The sequence below is a fragment of the Rutilus rutilus genome (assembly GCF_951802725.1).
Source record: "Rutilus rutilus genome assembly, chromosome: 3".
Lineage (NCBI taxonomy): Eukaryota > Metazoa > Chordata > Actinopteri > Cypriniformes > Leuciscidae > Rutilus > Rutilus rutilus.
In genome coordinates this window covers 20907531-20925722 of record NC_140211.1, presented here as the reverse complement: position 1 = coordinate 20925722, position 18192 = coordinate 20907531, and the positions used below count along the sequence as shown (strand labels likewise).

At 38.6% G+C, this 18192-nt stretch overlaps 2 protein-coding genes across 2 annotated transcripts; both read left to right on the top strand.

The window, feature by feature from the left end:
* The first annotated feature begins 5944 nt into the window (after positions 1-5944).
* nmbb (neuromedin Bb) lies at positions 5945-6937 on the top strand. The gene is made up of 3 exons (XM_084404455.1): positions 5945-6161; positions 6246-6433; positions 6645-6937. The coding sequence occupies exons 1-3, from the start codon at positions 5993-5995 to the stop codon at positions 6720-6722; spliced, it is 435 nt and encodes a 144-aa protein (XP_084260581.1). The 5' UTR covers positions 5945-5992; the 3' UTR covers positions 6723-6937.
* A 5346-nt stretch (positions 6938-12283) lies between these two features.
* tspan3b (tetraspanin 3b) lies at positions 12284-17072 on the top strand. Its single transcript, XM_084404022.1, has 7 exons — positions 12284-12471; positions 13494-13685; positions 13776-13850; positions 13936-14037; positions 14128-14280; positions 14365-14448; positions 16498-17072. Exons 1-7 carry the CDS (start codon positions 12409-12411, stop codon positions 16588-16590), a joined length of 762 nt encoding a protein of 253 aa, XP_084260148.1. The 5' UTR covers positions 12284-12408; the 3' UTR covers positions 16591-17072.
* The last annotated feature ends 1120 nt before the right edge of the window (positions 17073-18192 follow it).

Genomic DNA, 18192 nt, shown 5'->3' with positions numbered 1-18192 from the left:
ATTTCACTTGACTTCGTTTTTTTAAGGCAATCGGTTTGCATGCTGTTTTTAAGTAATAACTTATTCGATTTTACTGTGTAGAAGATGCAGGTGATCAATCTGTAAATTTGCATTTGGCTTAAGTGAAAGGGAAAGGAATCATTCCAAAGAGTACAAGTATGTTGCATCTCATATGTATGAATATTTGTGGATTTTGACTTTGTCTCAGAATGGAATAGACAATTATATAATCACTGCTCAATTTCACCTTGTTTATGAGACAAGCTTGCATGGACTCTGTTTCATATGTATGCACTCTGTATGCGTTTTAACAATAACTTTACCATAGCTCATCATGACAGCCATTTCGCATCTGGCCCCAGAATCTGATTTGAATGACTTTGATGGATAACTGTCATGTTTTGCCTTTGTTCTGGTAATACTGGGTCGGTAAACATATAGTAAGACTCTGTGAGTAAGAGGTATTAATGCAGGTAATCATGAAGTTAGATTAACTGATTATAATGTTGACTATAATAAAGGATTGTGTCAACAACTGTGATAACATTTAGACTTATAAAATAAAGACATATATATATATTATGGATACAGTACTGTTATATCCAAATTGAAGGAAATTTTACCAAACCAACCTAATTCTAAGTGTATATTGGTCTGTGGGCAAACTACAGTCAACGGCTAACACTGACACATATGGAGAAAACATTATGAATACAAAATGAAACATTCCAAAACCTAGACAGGATCTGAGAAGAGTGTGCAGAGTAATGAATGCATTAACATAGTCTCTCATATCCAGCAGAGGATTGGTGATAAGGCATTGCCATATACTTTGATTGTGATAAATTAGTCGAATGAACGAATATATATTCTAGCCTGAGGTTTTGCAAATGCCTACCATGAGGGAGCCTAATTATAGTCCCTAGCATGTACTTATGCGTAATTGTCTGTTCACGTCATGATGAAGTAATAAGCTACAAAGTGGAGGGTTAGACTGGAATCCAGACTGAGTATGAACAGGCAAACTCATTAATTAGAAACAAATGCAGAGTAAGAAGGATGAGAGGAAAGGGTTTGAATGTGTAAACACAGTGCTTTTAAAAGATCATGCGCAAAATACACCTTACCATATAATATTATTAAAAGGTCAGGTTGAAATATCAGGTTGAATATACTGTCATCTTTTCATTTTGATAATCATGACACGTGGGATGTAATTTTTGCACTAAATATGGAATTGAATTAGAAGCACCCGAAGCTTCTGAAATGTCACAATAGCGCTGGCATTTTAACAACTTTTATCTCTTATCCACTAAAAGTTGGAGGCAGCAAGTGTGTCTATGCCGTCACTGTGGTAACTGTCACTGGTGGTATAATCTGGCACTGCAGACCGTGTGTGTGAACTGTGTGTTGCTCTGACATTCTGATAACAATCTCACAGCCTTCGCGCTGTGCATCTTAACAAGAGAAAAGGCTAAACATTTTTGAATGAAATCATGACTGACTAATTATATGATAATGCTTTTTGAAAGATTACAGGTTAGATCAATAGTCCTTTGGTCAGTGTTTAATCATTTCCGCGATTGACCATTATGCAGGACTAGTGTAGCCTAGTTCATCAAACTGGATATTAATTTATGTCAATTGGCAATACAAAACACAAATACTTTGATGCTTCATGCAGACAACTAGACACAACTCGATTTTCGAGAAACTGACATCAGAGCAGTTACTTATAGACCTATCAGTTTTAGGCTACTGTAATACTGTGGTAGCGTTCAACTTGTTGCTAGGCCATCGGTTTTATAATTTGTAATGGACTATTTTTTCGTAGATATTGTAAAGGTAAAATTCTAATTTCAACTTACATTGTGATAGCAAAAAGTTCAATATTTCATGTAGCCGCGTGTAATAAGCAGGATAATGTTCAGTCAGGAGGTAATTATCGTAAAATAAACCCATTCAGGGTGAGTATTCAATGTTTATTTTACGATAAAGGCCTGCTGGTAGTACATTATCACTTACATAATCAATATACAATCAATACAACCAACATAGACTTCTCAAATCAGCCTCCATTGTTGTATTTCTACCATCTGCTGTAAACACATATGGATCAGTTCATCATACATCCTTATAAAGGAAAACTCATTTTCCCTGCAAGAAAGGCATATTTGAACTCATGGATGTTCATAATAATAAATAATAATATATAAATACGGGTTATTCACCTTTTGATTCTGTGTCTGTGTTAATTTTGCATATAAAAATGATTTGACAAGACTTTTACAACTTCTTAAAACTGGTTGTAAATATTTTCAGTTTATTATCCAGAGCTGTAAAACGTGGGGGTTGAGTAGCTATAATATGCTTCACTGCCATTAATAACTAATCGGCAATATCCCATCAACTGACATTCAAGAAATGACATGATCAGGGAATGACTCAGTCAATGTTGTCCTGTCAGGCTGAATGTGAGTCATAATGCCCAGCGCAGGTGTGTGTTGTCAAAGGATTTAATGGTGTGGCAAGTGATTCAAACACACACAAAGGTGCAACGGAGGTGTGCATTCTCCAGAGTGAGGTGGAAACTATAAGACTCATCTGGGTGTATAGATCCAGCTGCATATCCTACAGTCAGATGTACATAAACATTACAAATACTGACATGCTTCACCAAATCTTCAGTTTGGAAAAAAGAAACAAAGTTCTGCTTGCATGAGGCAGACCTCAGTCATAAAAAGTTAGCTGATTGGGAACTGATTCAGTCCTTAGGATCAGACAGCATGTCGTCATTTTTCTTTGAAGACTGGCTGATTCAGACTGTGGCAATACGACTGCTAGTTAACCAATATATTGTGTGAATCTCTTAGCATAACATATGGAGTGTCACATTGTTTTGATAAGATTAGCCGGCCCTCTCAGATGTACTCATACCGCCATGGGAACCAGCTAAGCAATTAAAGTGGCAATGTTTGTCCAATGTCCATCGATGTGTTTCTTTAGAGTAAACTTACAATATGCAGTGGTCTTTTTAGTTAAGTTGATGTTGTTGTGAAACTGAAACTGCTGACAGTATCTCTGCAAAGACAATAAAGTAACCAATCACTTTTTTTTGTAATCTCAAGTAAACAATGACAGATGCTAAGAAATTGGCCAGGACCTGTTGTTCCAGAGATTACTCTCGGACTACACACTAAGACTAATTACCTACTCATAAATTAGGGTGTCATTCTCACCTAATTGTTTGAGCTTGATCACCATAATAATGCGCTTCATAGTATAACATCCCTACAGGAAATTAGAACAGCATTTCATGATAATAAAGAGAAACATTTTGAGTATGGAAATATTTACTCAGCACTGTCAGCGTGAGCAAAGACTGATAAAGATGGAAATACTGTGATTAATTATTGTGTTTGAACTGTCCTCATTCAAAAATACAAGCACAAGAAAAGCATTAAAATAAGAAACGTTATTTCCATTACACTTTATACGTATATGGCTCAAAAACATAATTGTCATTTTCCTGAACCTAGGATGGTTATTTTACAACATATTTTGAAAACAGCAGTGGTGTTCATTTGTGGGATAATACAACAGGAATGACCGTTAACTGCATTAGTTAACATGAACTAACATGAACAACACTTCTACAGCATTTATCAAGCTAATGTTAATCTCAACATTTACTGATTCATTTTTTTGATAAAAAGTTGTATTCATAACCCTTAGTTAATGCACTGTGAACTAACATGAAATTTTTTATTTAGTAAGATTAACTATGGTTAATAAATGCTGTAAAAATATGTTGCTCATTGTTTGTTCATGTTAGTTAATGCTTTAATAATGTTAACAAATGAGACCTTATTGTAAAGTGTTACCAAACATTCAGTTTAGAGATGAGGCTTAAAAATATTTTGTTAGTATAAAATTTTGTCTGAAAGCTCCCAGAATTATTTTTCTTCTTTGAAAACAAACTGGGAATTAGACCTTAAAAGGAAGTTCAGTGAAAAAGAATGGTTAATTTTGTGCACTGAATTGACCTCACCCTTGACTACTAATTATACATTTTTGTATAAATATTATATAACTCCAGTGAAGCTTAATAAATTTGATGATACAAATTCTCCTATGTGTAGAAAATGTGGAACTGACCCAGGGAACTTCTTTCTGTGCAACAAGACAGTGCTATCAACGAAGCTACCATGCCACCCATTAATAGCTATTATTCTAGTGTACTGAACTAATGCAAGATGAATAATGTGATAAAAATATCTTTAAAAAGTTGAGTTATCAATCACATTTAAATGATGTAGTTTTCTGAGGTGATAAGTGTATTGCATGATGTCTTTCTAATTTGTAGATCAGAACCGTTCACATGATCAGTCTCACATTTGAATCAATAATTTTTTTGCCATTTATGGACATTTTATGATAAACTCCATGTATTCAGAAACTTAAATCATCATTAATATTAACTTTTAATGGACATCTATAAATTATCTCTGAAAATGATTTGATCTGTCTCTGCTGCTTCAATTTATCCTGTCAAAACACAAGACACATATTCCCTCACTGGCATCTATTAAAAAAGGGCAAGCACTAACGCAAAGTGATAATTAGATAGTGTTTATCACATTCAGCGTCATAAAACATGAATCATTCTGCTTTTTTCTTTCACACTTTATAAAGTGTGTAAATGTTAATGGCATGGGTGAGAGACAGGACAGGTTCAGGGTTACACTCTCTCTCTCTCTGCACTCTAACTTACTACAGCTTAGTTCTTATGTGGGTTATCATAAAGAAAGGTGTGAGTCAGGGGAAGGTTAGCGCCTTTAAATTCTCAGTATTAATCAGCCATTATCTGCTTCCACACATCTGAGTTTTATGGCATGCTGTGTCCCTTGTGAGTCACTGGCCCATTTGTTTCAGACTTCAGAGAAAAAAAATGAACCGAATGCGTGTTCAGTGGAGTCACACCATTAGGGTTTCAGGATGTCAGGCTATTGGGAAAAGAGGTGTCACTGGTGGTAATGGATTGCATTTTCACATTCAACCCTTAGCAAGTTCACACCCCCCTCCCACCCTCTCCTTTCCGGAAAACTATGAAGGAAACACCCCTCCTCCCACAGGAAAACTCATTGATTTCCATGAAAGGGGAAAAAACAAGACGAGGAGAACCTGATATAAATCCTTCTTTTATAAAAGTTGATTTCTTTACTGATGTACTTGTATAATGTTTAAGCAAGCTTTTTAGAGTAAGGCATGCCATTGACCCAATCATTGAAAAAAATCTATTTCACATAACGTCATAACTGACATTTAACATATTGTGTGATTTGACTCACAGGATCATTTTTGAACCTGACATTTTTGCATTTAACAAACATATGAATGGATCATGATGCAAAGAACACATTATCTGTATTGATTACAAATGGCAATTCAATAATTTGTACCAGAAGTATTATATGAACCCATTCAAAAACATACTGACCATTTATTTAATCATTTAATTTAATTTATGATTTATGTGACATTGTTTTGAACATTACACAGAATGAGGAATTAAGACAAACAATAAAAAACAAAACAAGGTATAGGATAAACATCTTTCAGTTCAACAAAGCATGTTCAATCCTTTAGGAAGCCAACAGCAACTGTTAGCAGCATGTGATGTGAGCGTTGTCCATGGTGCTGAACTCAACGCTGCAGATCAGAGACATTTGACTCTGCAAAATGTTGGCACGTGTTAGCAAGTGAAAATTACTTTTCCATAAGCTCGCTTATATTCTCAACACGCGCCATATTTGCAGATACTGACAACGTCGCAGCTGTTCGCTGGACCTGAATGGAACGCAATAAGTCATCATTCATTACTACACGACACCCTCCCATCCGCGCAATATAAAAACAACACCTGACTCCCCCACTCGTAGTAGATGTACGCGCATTGAGAGAGAGAAGGAGACACCGACAACGTTTAGAAATGTCCAGTTTAAGTGTAGCCAGTTTTTGTCACTGTGGATTCCTCACGTACCTTGTGCTGTTCTCTTTTTACATTCCAGTAACGTCCTCAGTGAGCCTTGACTTGACTGAACTAAGAAACAAAGTTGCAAAGATCAAAGTTAACCCGAGAGGAAATTTATGGGCAACAGGTGAGGTGCATACATGACTTATTATTGTGCTACATATAACGTGACATACCTAGAACAGAACTGTGATTTGACACTTAACTTAAGGTCATTTTATGGGGAAGAAAAGTGTCGTGGACAGCGAACGCTTCCCGACCGAGAACGACTCCGCGATGAAAGCCTTCGAGGCTGCTCTGAATCCCCAGCAGGTCGAGCCCACGGACCTCTACCAGGAGATGCTGAGGATCGCGCTTCAAGCACACCTCGACTCGCCGGAGATCCGCCATAAAGTTCCGGTAAGAACCGAGACTGGATCTTCTGTCGATTTGAAGTGATTATACTGCACTCTGGTCTGAAATGACTGACGAAATATGAGAGAGAATATTCTTCTGTTGTAAATACTTTTCATGAATAATGCGATTTAAATGAATTTGCTTGTTAGTTTTAAAATATCAGTTAACCACAGATCAACAATTGATTCATATGAACTGTTTCTGGTTGTTCTAGGAGACTGCAATATTAATGAAGATATTAGAAAGCTACATCCAAGACAATCAAAAAATGATGATGACTTCCATTGTCTGAAATCTTCAAAGGTTCAATTCACATGGAATTTGAAACTGCTTTTTCATCAACTGTAATTTGTTCCTTAACTAAGCCTATTAACCACCTCCATGTCACAAGAAATGCAACAAGTTACTTGTATATTTATTTTTAGAGGATGTCCAGAATTGTATTTTTTTTTCAATAATTTGTATTAAATAAAGACTAAATTAGTGAAGTCATTTGCTCCTGCATGCAACTACAATGTTAAAAGTGTCATAATTTGTATCTAAATTTCTATATTCAGTGAAAGTTCAGTGAATGTGTAAAACTGGATTGACAGATTTAGAGAACAGTTATTCTTGGTGCTTCATTGATTAATGAGCTGTAATTGTAGAAGGTATCATTTAGACTAACAAATGGTGTTTTATGAAAACTAAAAATGTTACACATTAATACTGCACAGAAAACATCAGAAGGAAATTCGAGACATGATTGAGGAAAACAAAACAACTAAAAAGTGATCAACCAAAGCACAACAGTAATCTCAGAAAAGAGCAGGGCTGGGCTATGGCACAAAAAAATGATCACGATAAATGTCAACTCTTTATTTCTTTCAAGTTTAAAGGCAGATTTTGCTCCTGAGTGAAAGAAATCAGACAGTTTATTGTGGTTTTAAACTACTATTTATTGTCTGAACATGACAAACCCTTGCCAAACAGGTCAACATCTCGCAAATCTGAGGTAGCCTAGTAGGCCTATATTTAATTTTTTTTTATTTATTATTATTTCTACTAAGGTTGTTAAAAAGTACCGACTTCGGCACCTAGTCGGTAGCCTACTGAAATTTAAAAAATGTGACGCTTAGAGCGCTTTTGAGCGGAATCGTAAACACCTCTGATTGGTCATTGTGTTCACGCGCTCATCGGATATGTCTGTGATTGGCTACAATGATCAATTATCAATGACCGGTGCGCCCGTCTGTAAGCGCTCGGTGAAGAGCGTCACTGATGTATGTTTACAACGTGTTTTTGAAGCGCTGATCATTCATTGTAGCCATAGCCAATCACAGACATATTTGATGAGCGCGTGAGCACAATCACGGGCAATCAGATTCAGAGGTGTTTACGATTCCGCTCAAAAGCGCTCAAAGCGTCACATTTTTAAAATTTCAGTAGGCTACCGACTTGGTACCGAAGTCGGTACTTTTGGACAACTTTGCATCAAAATATACACGAGTTAACTTAAGTAAAGTCAATTTTCAGTCTTTTTTCTTAAACAAAAGAAATATCTTAATAGAAAAAAAAGAAAAGAATTTCTTATTTTCTGCATGTGTGAACAGGTGATATGTTTCAAATCATGAAACAGGTTTGTGTTGCCTGACTTTGATGGCACAGATGTAAATTTATGTTAATTAATAAAAAATATAACATCTATATAAAAAAATAGGTTAAAATTTTAATATTCTGAGTGTTTGGGTTAAGCTTTTATTAAAATTAACCATTGGTCTTTCATATAGGCTATCATACATTTAGATCATGATAACCATAGGTAAAACCATGCATATAGCACCTCATACCCTGGTTAAATGTAACTATATATTTGTTACAATAAAATTCAACAGGAACATACCACACTTCTGCAAGAAATGACGTAAATGACGGCGATTAGTAGATTGAAAAGTCTTCTGAATCATTCATGGAACAATGTTTCTCGTGTTCATCAGTGCTGTTGAGAATGTCAATGCTGTTTCATCTTAGCCAAGGGCGCAGATTTGGTTTGAACATTGGGGGGGTTGAAGTTTGGGTCTGCATATTTTTCATGTGATCATGGTATAAATATTGGGGGGGGGTTGTAATGCATAGATTTAAATATTGGGGGGGTTATCTCCCCCCCAACCCCCCCACAAATTACGCCCCTGATCTTAGCTTTAAACTGACATTTGTGTTCTTCGCTGAATTCAGGTGTTCAGCAATTCATTATCATTTTATCAACCAGCCCTAGTTTTGAGTGTTCACATTTTTACCAAAATCACACAAACATCACAAATGGAAATCAAAGATTTCAAAGATAATAAGCAATACACTTATCCAGATGAATAATTCACACCTCAAATAGATTTAACAGTTACATTGACAAACCATCAAAATCCAAATTTCAAAGCACTACAAGATGAGTTGTAAATGTACTAAAATAACAAAATAGTATATACAAAAATAACGCATTGCTATATAATATATTTCTTGGCCTGAGAACGGAATATAATACTTGTACAAACAGTGTGCAAAGAGTGCAACCAATTACCAAATACTTACTTGTGCTCTATATATTCATTCTTGTACCTTTTGAGTCGTGTTTCTGTCAATGTGAAGATCAGTTGACCATAATCTTCTCAGATATAAATTTACTATACAAGCTCATTATCTTTAGACAAATACAAATGACAACAATTTTCTTTGACCAGACCTTGTTCTCTATTTACTCAATATAACACTAGCTATAGCCTACTACTTTCCTTCTTTTTTCTTAAACATGACCAGATAACGTCTCGGTTACGTATGTAACCCTCGTTCCCTGAAGAAGGGAACGGAGACGTTACGTCAGAGACTGACGAATGAGGGTATCGCTAGAGAGCCCTATCACCTTTAAGTTATTAGAAAACAAGCCAATAGTATGAAAATACCATCGGTCCGCGGCTATAAAAGGAGCCGCGAGTGCAATCTCGCATTATTTCTCGCCTGGGCTGACCAACCGGGCATGCACTCTGATGACGGCATCGACAGTGCAGGAGGAACTCAGTGTCTAAGGAGAACTCATCTGAGTGAAATAGTGCACGTATCCAGTCCATGGAGTGGAATGGCACAGCAAGCGATGACACTGAGCAGGTCCTACTTACTGGCTAGTGGAAGTGAGTACATGAGAGGAAACTGGCTCTACCCGAAGATTATAGAATCTCGTGAAAGTGTTGGGTGTCGCCCAGCCTGCAGCTCTATGTCTGTTAGCGAGGTGCCATGCGCTAAAGCCCAGGAGGAAGCCACACTCCTGTGTCTGGTAAGCCAAGACAATGGCGTCCACTATCCAGTGAGAAAACCTTTGCTTGGAGAGAGCCTTTCCCTTCAGCTTCCCACCAAAACAGAAAAAGAGCTGGTCTGAGGTCCTGAAACACTGCGTTCTGTCTATTTAAGCACGGAGGGCGTGTACTGGACAGAGCAGTGCCAAGGCTGGGTCTGTCTCCTCCGAGGGCAGCGCTTGCAGGTTCACCACCTGATCCCTGAAAGGAGTAGTGGGAACCTTGGGCACGTATCCAGGCCATGTGAGAGTTAGCCGGCCTGAATTCTAGGCACACTTCATCAACCGAAAATGCCTGCAGGTCCCCTACCCTCTTGATGGAGGCCAAAGTGACCAGGAGCGCTGTCTTCATAGACATGAACTTAAGCTTGACTGATCGCAATGGCTCAAAGGGAGCTCTCTGTTGGGCAGATAAAACCACTGCGAGGTCCCAAGAGGGTATAAGAGGAGAGCGAGGAGGATTTAGTCTCCTCGCCCCCCTAAAGGAATCTGGCGACCAGGTCATGCTGTCCCACCATTTTCGACTCCACAAGGTCGTGGTGCGTAGAGATCGCAGCCACGTAAACCTTCAGGGTGGAGACATGAAAGTACGCGTCCTTCAGGTCGATCGCTGCAAACCAACGATGGGGCAGCAAAGCGGAATGACGGGCCCAGACGTGGGAGGTGGAGCGTCCCGAAGTCGGGGTGCGGTCATGTTCCGCGTCCTGACAGTGGAGGCCAGGGAAGGACGAGTGTTCCACGGTGGCCTGCTCTGACAGGGGTCTGGCGACAGAAGGGGCCAAGCGTCGCGAGGCATAGCGTCGCACACTGTGATCCGCAAACTCTTGGGGCTTGGAGGAAGGGGAGTCAGTTCTTTCTTTAAGAGAACAAAATATTTTCCCCCGGCCCTCCGCCGGCCACCATCTCCTGAAAAGAACTGAGGCCTAACTCTGAGCTGCCCGTCTCATTAGCGGAGACGGGTTGTGGCGCTCCTGCGACCTTCTCCTTGCTTGGGCTTGGGTGAAGGCTGTTGCGTGGGCCGAGCAGGAGGGGCGGGAGCCGCAGGAGGGCGCCCTCGGCAGGAAGCAGACTGAGGTGGCACGCGCCGCTCCCAGGAACCAATCATCCAGCTTTGAGAGCTAGGGGGAAGGTGGCAGGCGCCACTCGAACCTGATGCTCTCAGCTGCCCGGGCAAGCATGGCCGTCAGCTCCGGATCCCACTCGGACAACGCTGGCACTCCGGAGGGAGGCAACGCAGCCGAATCGTCATCTCCAGAGGAATCAAGCCTGCCTTATGATGCTGTAAGCAACATGGCATCATCCACCAGAGCCCCGAATGAAACACTGGGTCCCCGAGAGGAACCAGGCTCATCCAGAAGCTCCACGGCTTGCGATGAGAAGGGGGGCGTGGCCCGAGGAAGACTCGTTGGGTTATTCCACACCAAAACCCTCAGATCACCCTGGCCACCAGCCAAAGTATCCCCTCTCGAGGAGGAGATAGATTGGGGTGTGGCAGAGGGGACTCGGAGGTCATTGAGTCTTGATCTAAGCATCGCAATGGTCATGTTCCCACAGTGAGAACATGACTCATCCACGAGCGCTACCTGACCGTGATTAAAGCCCAAACACGCGAGGCAGTGCTCGTGACCGTTAGGCGGATGGATCACGTGCCCACAACCAGAAACACACGGGTGAGACATCTTTAAAAAGATGTGCCCGTGCAGCTCTTTCAGAAAAGAAAAACTCTTTCAGCAGTGCTGAAGCGCCCAGGGGAGAAACACGAGCCGCGTGCAAGCCACTGCACAGACCAGCAGCAGGATTGTGAATCCGCTGAAACGTGCCGTCACACCAACACAGACTGAAGAGAGAGTTCGTTGCTTGTAGATGAAGGCGAAGAGAAGCACATAAACACTTTGGCTCCAAAGCAGAAACATAATGCGAGATTGCACTCACGGCTCTTTTTATACCCACGCGGTGGGGCGGAGTTCGCGATGCAAATTCCGTAGACCCATGGTATTTTTATACCATTGGCTCGTTTTCTAACCCCCAATTGTCAGTGTCTGACAACTCAACTCGCAGTGACTGACTGAAAGGGAACCAAAGATGTAGCCAGGCCTACAAATTGCATACATTAACAACAGTGAAGAACTGAAATAACTTTTTTTTTTGTCTTTTGTCATTGTCTTTGACTTTTGAATTGACTGTAAATGCTGTGTAATAGGCCTGGATTTGTTTGTTTTTTGTTTGTTTAAAAAAAACAAAAACAAAAAAACATCTGTTACTTTCGTTTACTAAAGACATCACTTTCAGACCTGCAACTAGCCTACTACCACAACAAATTGTTGAGATGGATGTGCAAAATACCCATTAAGCTTTCCTTAGGGGTGTCTTTAGACTCACTCTTCATTAATTCATACATTTTTAATAGTTTTAACAGGCTGGCGCAGTTTCTTAGAACAACACAACATTGGACTGTGTTTTATTTAGCGTCTGTCTGCCGCTGAGAACAAATAGCACAGTTCGCTTTATTGAGGTCAGTGGGACACGTGACTGCCGCTGTCCAGTTGGATGCTCTGTTAAGTGTTGACTAGAGGAGCTTGACAATCGCACGATATGCATCTGCTATTAACGTAAATATCTCTCCCTGGATTAAAATATTTACTCTAGCCTCAGCGTGATCATGGGACAATGTGGTATTATTTCTTCGAAGACGGTTTTAGTCTTCCTAAATCTGATATTTTGGGTAAGTTGGCTAGAGTATAATAGCTGGAATGCAGTGGTTAGCGGGCACTATGGCATAGCTCTGCAGGGATACACGAGCTACAGCGAATGAGCTGTTGTTTACGTTACATGTATAATCGACAGGCTCTTAATGGACAGAAAACTATTATGATTTTTGACTCAAATCATCATTAAAAGAAGCCAAGCGCTAAATTTCACCCGGCGAATTTCAATAGATCTGTCTATTTTGTCCTTTATGCGTCATGTTTGTATTTTCAATCTATCCTTATTCTATTATATAAGATCCGCTAAATAAGATCCCCAATTTCTGTGATGACTGTAATTGCAAGGAAAATCAAGGCTGTATGTCTTTCTACAATATCATTGTATAGGGATTTATATGTAGCAGGGATAATTGCAGCACTTTTTAGTTTTTGTTTATTAATTCTGAAAATTGAAAAGCTTTTTTTTTGTCTTAAACATCTTTGAGATATCACTGATCACCTGTTTCAATCATTTTTTTTTTATCTTAATCAAGTCTAATAATGAAACTTGAAGTACACGATTGTGACATCGTTGGTAAGCCTATATAATCGGTAGGCCTATACTATATTACAGTATTATAGCCTATAATATAATATATAAATATGGTGGCTTGTGATGCATAACACTACAATTAGTTCATGGTTGTCAATACACAACTTAAATACTATAATAAATGTGTAATAGTAATTGTGACAATTTAATAAAAATGTATCCACATTTTAGTTAGACCCTCACAGAGACAACTGATTAATTCAGACAGACATAACAACGCAGGTTGTTTGTGATATTGCCTCTAAATCAGGCTCAAAAACAACAGATAATTTTTTTTGGAGAGATAACTGTATAAAATGATGCCTAATTTGATATACTGCAATTAAAATGACAATCAACAAAAATTACAAAAGAAAGATGTTTTAATCTCTCAAAATAGGTTTTTATAAAAATGTATTGTGTGCAATTTTAGACCCACTAACAATATTTTTGTTTCACCCTTCCCAGGCTGCCGCAGGTATACTGTGCTACATTGGGGCCTATGTTTTTATTACATATGATGATTATGATCATTTTTTTGAGGATATCTACACTTTCATCCCTGCCATGGTGATAATTGCTGTGGGCACGCTTCTTTTTGTCATTGGTTTCATTGGCTGCTGTGCCACCATTCGAGAAAGCCGCTGTGGCCTGGTCACGGTAAACTACAGTCTGACACTCCTCACTTCAACATATATAGAGCAGCGTTTTATTCAGAAACTTTCCTGATTGTTCTTGATTTTTCTACAGTTCTCAGCAGTGCTGCTACTGGTCTTCGCTACAGAGGTGGTTGTAGTGGTGCTAGGGTATATTTACAGAGCCAAGGTAACTTGGAAATAATAAAATGACATGTGCATGTGGGTAGTTTGACAGTATCATTGTTAAAACATATTTTCTTCTTCTCCCAAAGGTCGAGGCTGTGGTGAATCACTCTATTCAGAAAGTATATAATGAATATAAAGGCACCAACACAGACGCTCCAAGCAGGGCCATTGACTATGTGCAGCGACAAGTAACACCTTCAGTTCCTTTGCCTCTTTTTTTTCATAATTTTTCCACCAATTCTCTCTAAACCTCTCTTCTTACAATCGTTCACTTTTAGCTCCACTGTTGTGGCATTCATAACTACTCTGATTGGATGAACACTCACTGGTTTATTGAGTCCAAAAACAATAGCGTTCCAGTGAGCTGCTGCAAACCCACCATCGGTAATTGCACTGGGACGTTAATGCGACCAGGAGACCTTTTCCCTGAGGTAACACCCTCACACACATTCTCCAAAAGTCCAAAACTATTAGGCTAAATTACTAATTTATTATAACTGAACTTCTTGTTACAGGGCTGTGAAGTTCTTGTAGTAAAGAAACTTAAGGACATTATGCTGTACGTCATACTGGCTGCATTAACATTCGCTGCTATACAGGTAATTTGCAGTTGAGGCCAACCATTGTCATACCATAGCAGTAAGTACAGGGAGTGTAAAATAATGGAAACACCACATGGAAAAAGTAACCTGGCTAATCAGGTTACAAATAAATAAATACGTGAACATGAAAGATTGATTCCAAATTATTTAATAATCTTACCTGAATATTATATTAAGTAAAGACAAATAAAATGTACAAAACAATCGGCCTAGCAACAAGACGTCCTCTGAGGTAATTTTAAAAACAGTCTATACTGATGATAGATGGCGTCATTTGTTCTACATTTAAAATCGTCTATATTTGGCTGATCCATTTGACCGTCGGACCCAATTGTTCGTGACACCAAGTCGAGCGGTTTGATATACAGCGAATGCCCAACTTCTAAACGCTTTCCATTCAATCACAAGGACCTGAATTCGTGTACACAATACCGATTCATGACCTAGGGTGCTGATTGAGATGCTCCCAGAGAGTTCTGTTTATCTGGAACGCACCATCATATCACTGTCTGTATTACTGAACAATCAGAATCGTATGGAAGCTTGTTTCTGCCATGGAATAATAAATAAATAAGATAATTGCGACTTTTTATCTCACAATTCTAACTTTACTCCCTCGGAATTACAATTTTATATGTCACGATTCAGACTTTTGTTCCCCACAATTGGGAGATAAATTCGGACTTGCGAGAAAAAAAGTCGCAATTACATTTATTATTTTTTTATTCTGTGGTCGCGTGGTGGAAACAAGCTTCCATGCAGTGATCAGGAGAGCTGTCCCATACACAAAAGAAATGTATTTGAAATATATTTTCAGAATATATTTTTGGAATATATGCAAATATTTGAAATTGGCCCAATAAATATATTTTAGTTAAATATATGTAAATATATTTAGAAATTTAAAAAGTCAACATTTTCACAAACAAACAACACACTTTCAATTTATTATTTAGATAGACCACTTCAGCCGTGGATGTGGGCATGGGAGAGCAGTGCTCTACTTCACCCACCCACATTTTTCCTACTGGTCGGGGATCGAACCAGCAACCCTTCGGTTACAAGCCCAAAGCCCTAACCAGTAGGCCACGGCTGCCCCTTTAATAACTTTATTAGCCTAAAATGACAATTTTATGTAGGAAACAACACAAAATGCAGAGTTTTTTTTCCCCTATTTTTACAGAATTGAATACAGATATTTAATAGTGTGTGTATGCAGTGTTAGACACTGAGTTCTATCTATTGTTTAAGTGCACTTCACTGTTGGAGTATCATTGTTATACTTGCATCAAAAATATTGTGCATATTTTCAATATTTAAATGACTTCAGGAAAGATGTCAATAAAACAACAATAAATCTAATAAATGCACTTAGTGTTAGGTACGTGCCACCTAATATGGCCTAATAGTCCTAGGAAAGCAACTATCTGTCATTTTACATTGCAGTCATTTAAATGTAAGTACAGTATTTATTATAGCTGTGTGTCATAATACAGTAGTGAAATATGGTAGCCTACTCTTGTGTATTGGGGAAAAGGTAGAGGAATTACTATGATTAAAAAATACATTTTCGACCCTTCTTTAGCAAGCTAAACATTTTATGACCATATATTTTGTAATATATTTTAAATTACATGATATAAATGTAAATATATTTCACACTTAACATCATATATTTTTGTTATATTTCAGAATATATTTCAAAATGATAAATATAAGTGGACAACGTCAATGTATTTGGAATATATGCCACATATATTTTCGACACTTTAAAATATATTTACATATATTTCTTTTGTGTATGGGGTGTAATAGCCTATCTGTTTGTTATAAAAACATGTTTATTTAGAGCTCATTGCAGCTATTCTCTTTTTGTTAGTTCTTTGATCAAAACATCGTTGAACATATATGTATCCTTTTATGAACTATACTGCCTTGATGTTTACAGATAATACAGAATATTTTAAATACTTTCTCATAATCTTTTTTGTCATCATCCTCAATGTAAATGTATGTCTTGACCATAGTTTCCTGTTCTCTGCACAGATGCTTGGGCTGCTGTGTGCATGTGTGGTCCTCTGCCGCAGAGGTCATGACCCTGCCTATGAACTGCTTGTCAGCACGGGTATAGATGCCTGAGTACCTCATGGCATCATGGGAATGGCTGGTCCTCCCAGCCAGTGTACTGTACACGTTTAAACTAAATCAGGCTACCACTTTTCTACGCTAGTATTAAATCAATACCTTTGTTTGACAAAAGAAAAAAAGGGGGGAAAATAAATTAAAGCTTTGACAGCTTGAATAGCCTCACACTGGTTTGATTGTGAAGTATTGGATTGTTCCTTTATTTACAGCACTACTGATATTTGCCAGAGTCTGATGAGCAGAAAATCATCATTCAGTTGTTTCGTAAACAATATTGTAAACATTTTACACTAATTGATTCCATGTGTCATGGTAATGTGATATTATGTTTTATTGCAAGTGTTTGTTAGGCCAAAGAAGCTTTAGACTGAAGTCACTGGTTGACATAGTTCAGATTTTTTCCCCTTCATTATTTACAGTATGTGTTGTAGAAGTTATGCTTTGTAGTTATAATGAAGAAGAAGGATTGTTATAAAGTTGTGTCATTTGAATTATTTTCAGGCAACTTTCATTTCCTCTCATTCAGAGTTTGCATTCCTATAGTGTGCATTTACCTTTAGAGAAATATAATGATAAAGCATCAAGCAGCAGCATTAAACTTGCAATTAAAACAAGGTTGCGTTACATAAAGTGCGAATTACACTTGCAGTCAAGTATTTGGCAGTGAAACAATCAAAAGTGTAGTCTAACAAAATAATTGTTGTGTATTTGTAAAACAGAATTGAGCTTTTGAAAATTCACTAAAATCTCTGTAATTTCAGTTTCAAATGGATTTTTTTTTCTGGAAACTGTGCTTGGGACCAGGAAACATTTATTTGCTTGGCTAAAACCTGCGTTTACATCACTGAATAGTGAATAATGATGTAACTTAAAGTATATTATCTCTAAAAAAAATGGGGGAAGATTATTATGTATACAAAAACATATACATGACTGTTTTGTAACGTGTGAAAATAACCTTTTAAAAGAACCTTTTAAGCATCCTTGTCTACTGTAAGAGTGACAATGTCACTCTTACAAAGGGTAAAAAACGTCTTAGGTTACGACTGAAAGCCTAATTCCCTGAGAAGGGAACGAGACACTGCGTCGATGGCACTTTGGTAACGCCCCTGCGTGATTGCGTCTGAAGCACGTATGTCAACTGGTCCAATGGCGCGAGAGAGCATCACGGGCGGGTGACGTCACATCCAGGAAAGGATAAAAGTACATCCGATCTGACCGACGTTAGCTCCGATATAGCCGAAGCAAGTCGATCACAGGGATGCAGGAAGTATGGCAGGGGGACGCAGCGTCTCGTTCCCTTCTCAGGGAACTAGGGTTACAGTCGTAACCTGAGACGTTCCCTTTCGAGGGAACTCGCACTGCGTCGATGACGCTTTGGGAACGATAATACCCAAATGCTGTTAAACTGTTGGCAACTAAGTCATAAGCACCTGAGACCCTGGGGCAGCGTCCAGGTCCAGGCTATAAAACCTCACAAATGTGAGTGGGGAAGACCAGCCCACTGCATCACACACCTCTTCTAGGGAAACCCCTGAAATTAAGGCTTTGGAGGCCGCCATACTCCTAGTAGAATGAGCTCTGACCACCAAAGGT

Bases quoted from the DNA above. Each gene is read 5' to 3' on its own strand.
- nmbb (XM_084404455.1), top strand. From the start codon at position 5,993: ATGTCCAGTTTAAGTGTAGCCAGTTTTTGTCACTGTGGATTCCTCACG. The intron at 6,162-6,245 runs GTGAGGTGCATA...ACTTAACTTAAG, and splicing joins AGGAAATTTATGGGCAACAG to GTCATTTTATGGGGAAGAAA. The intron at 6,434-6,644 runs GTAAGAACCGAG...TGGTTGTTCTAG, and splicing joins AGATCCGCCATAAAGTTCCG to GAGACTGCAATATTAATGAA.
- tspan3b (XM_084404022.1), top strand. From the start codon at position 12,409: ATGGGACAATGTGGTATTATTTCTTCGAAGACGGTTTTAGTCTTCCTA. The intron at 14,281-14,364 runs GTAACACCCTCA...TTCTTGTTACAG, and splicing joins CAGGAGACCTTTTCCCTGAG to GGCTGTGAAGTTCTTGTAGT. The intron at 14,449-16,497 runs GTAATTTGCAGT...TTCTCTGCACAG, and splicing joins TAACATTCGCTGCTATACAG to ATGCTTGGGCTGCTGTGTGC.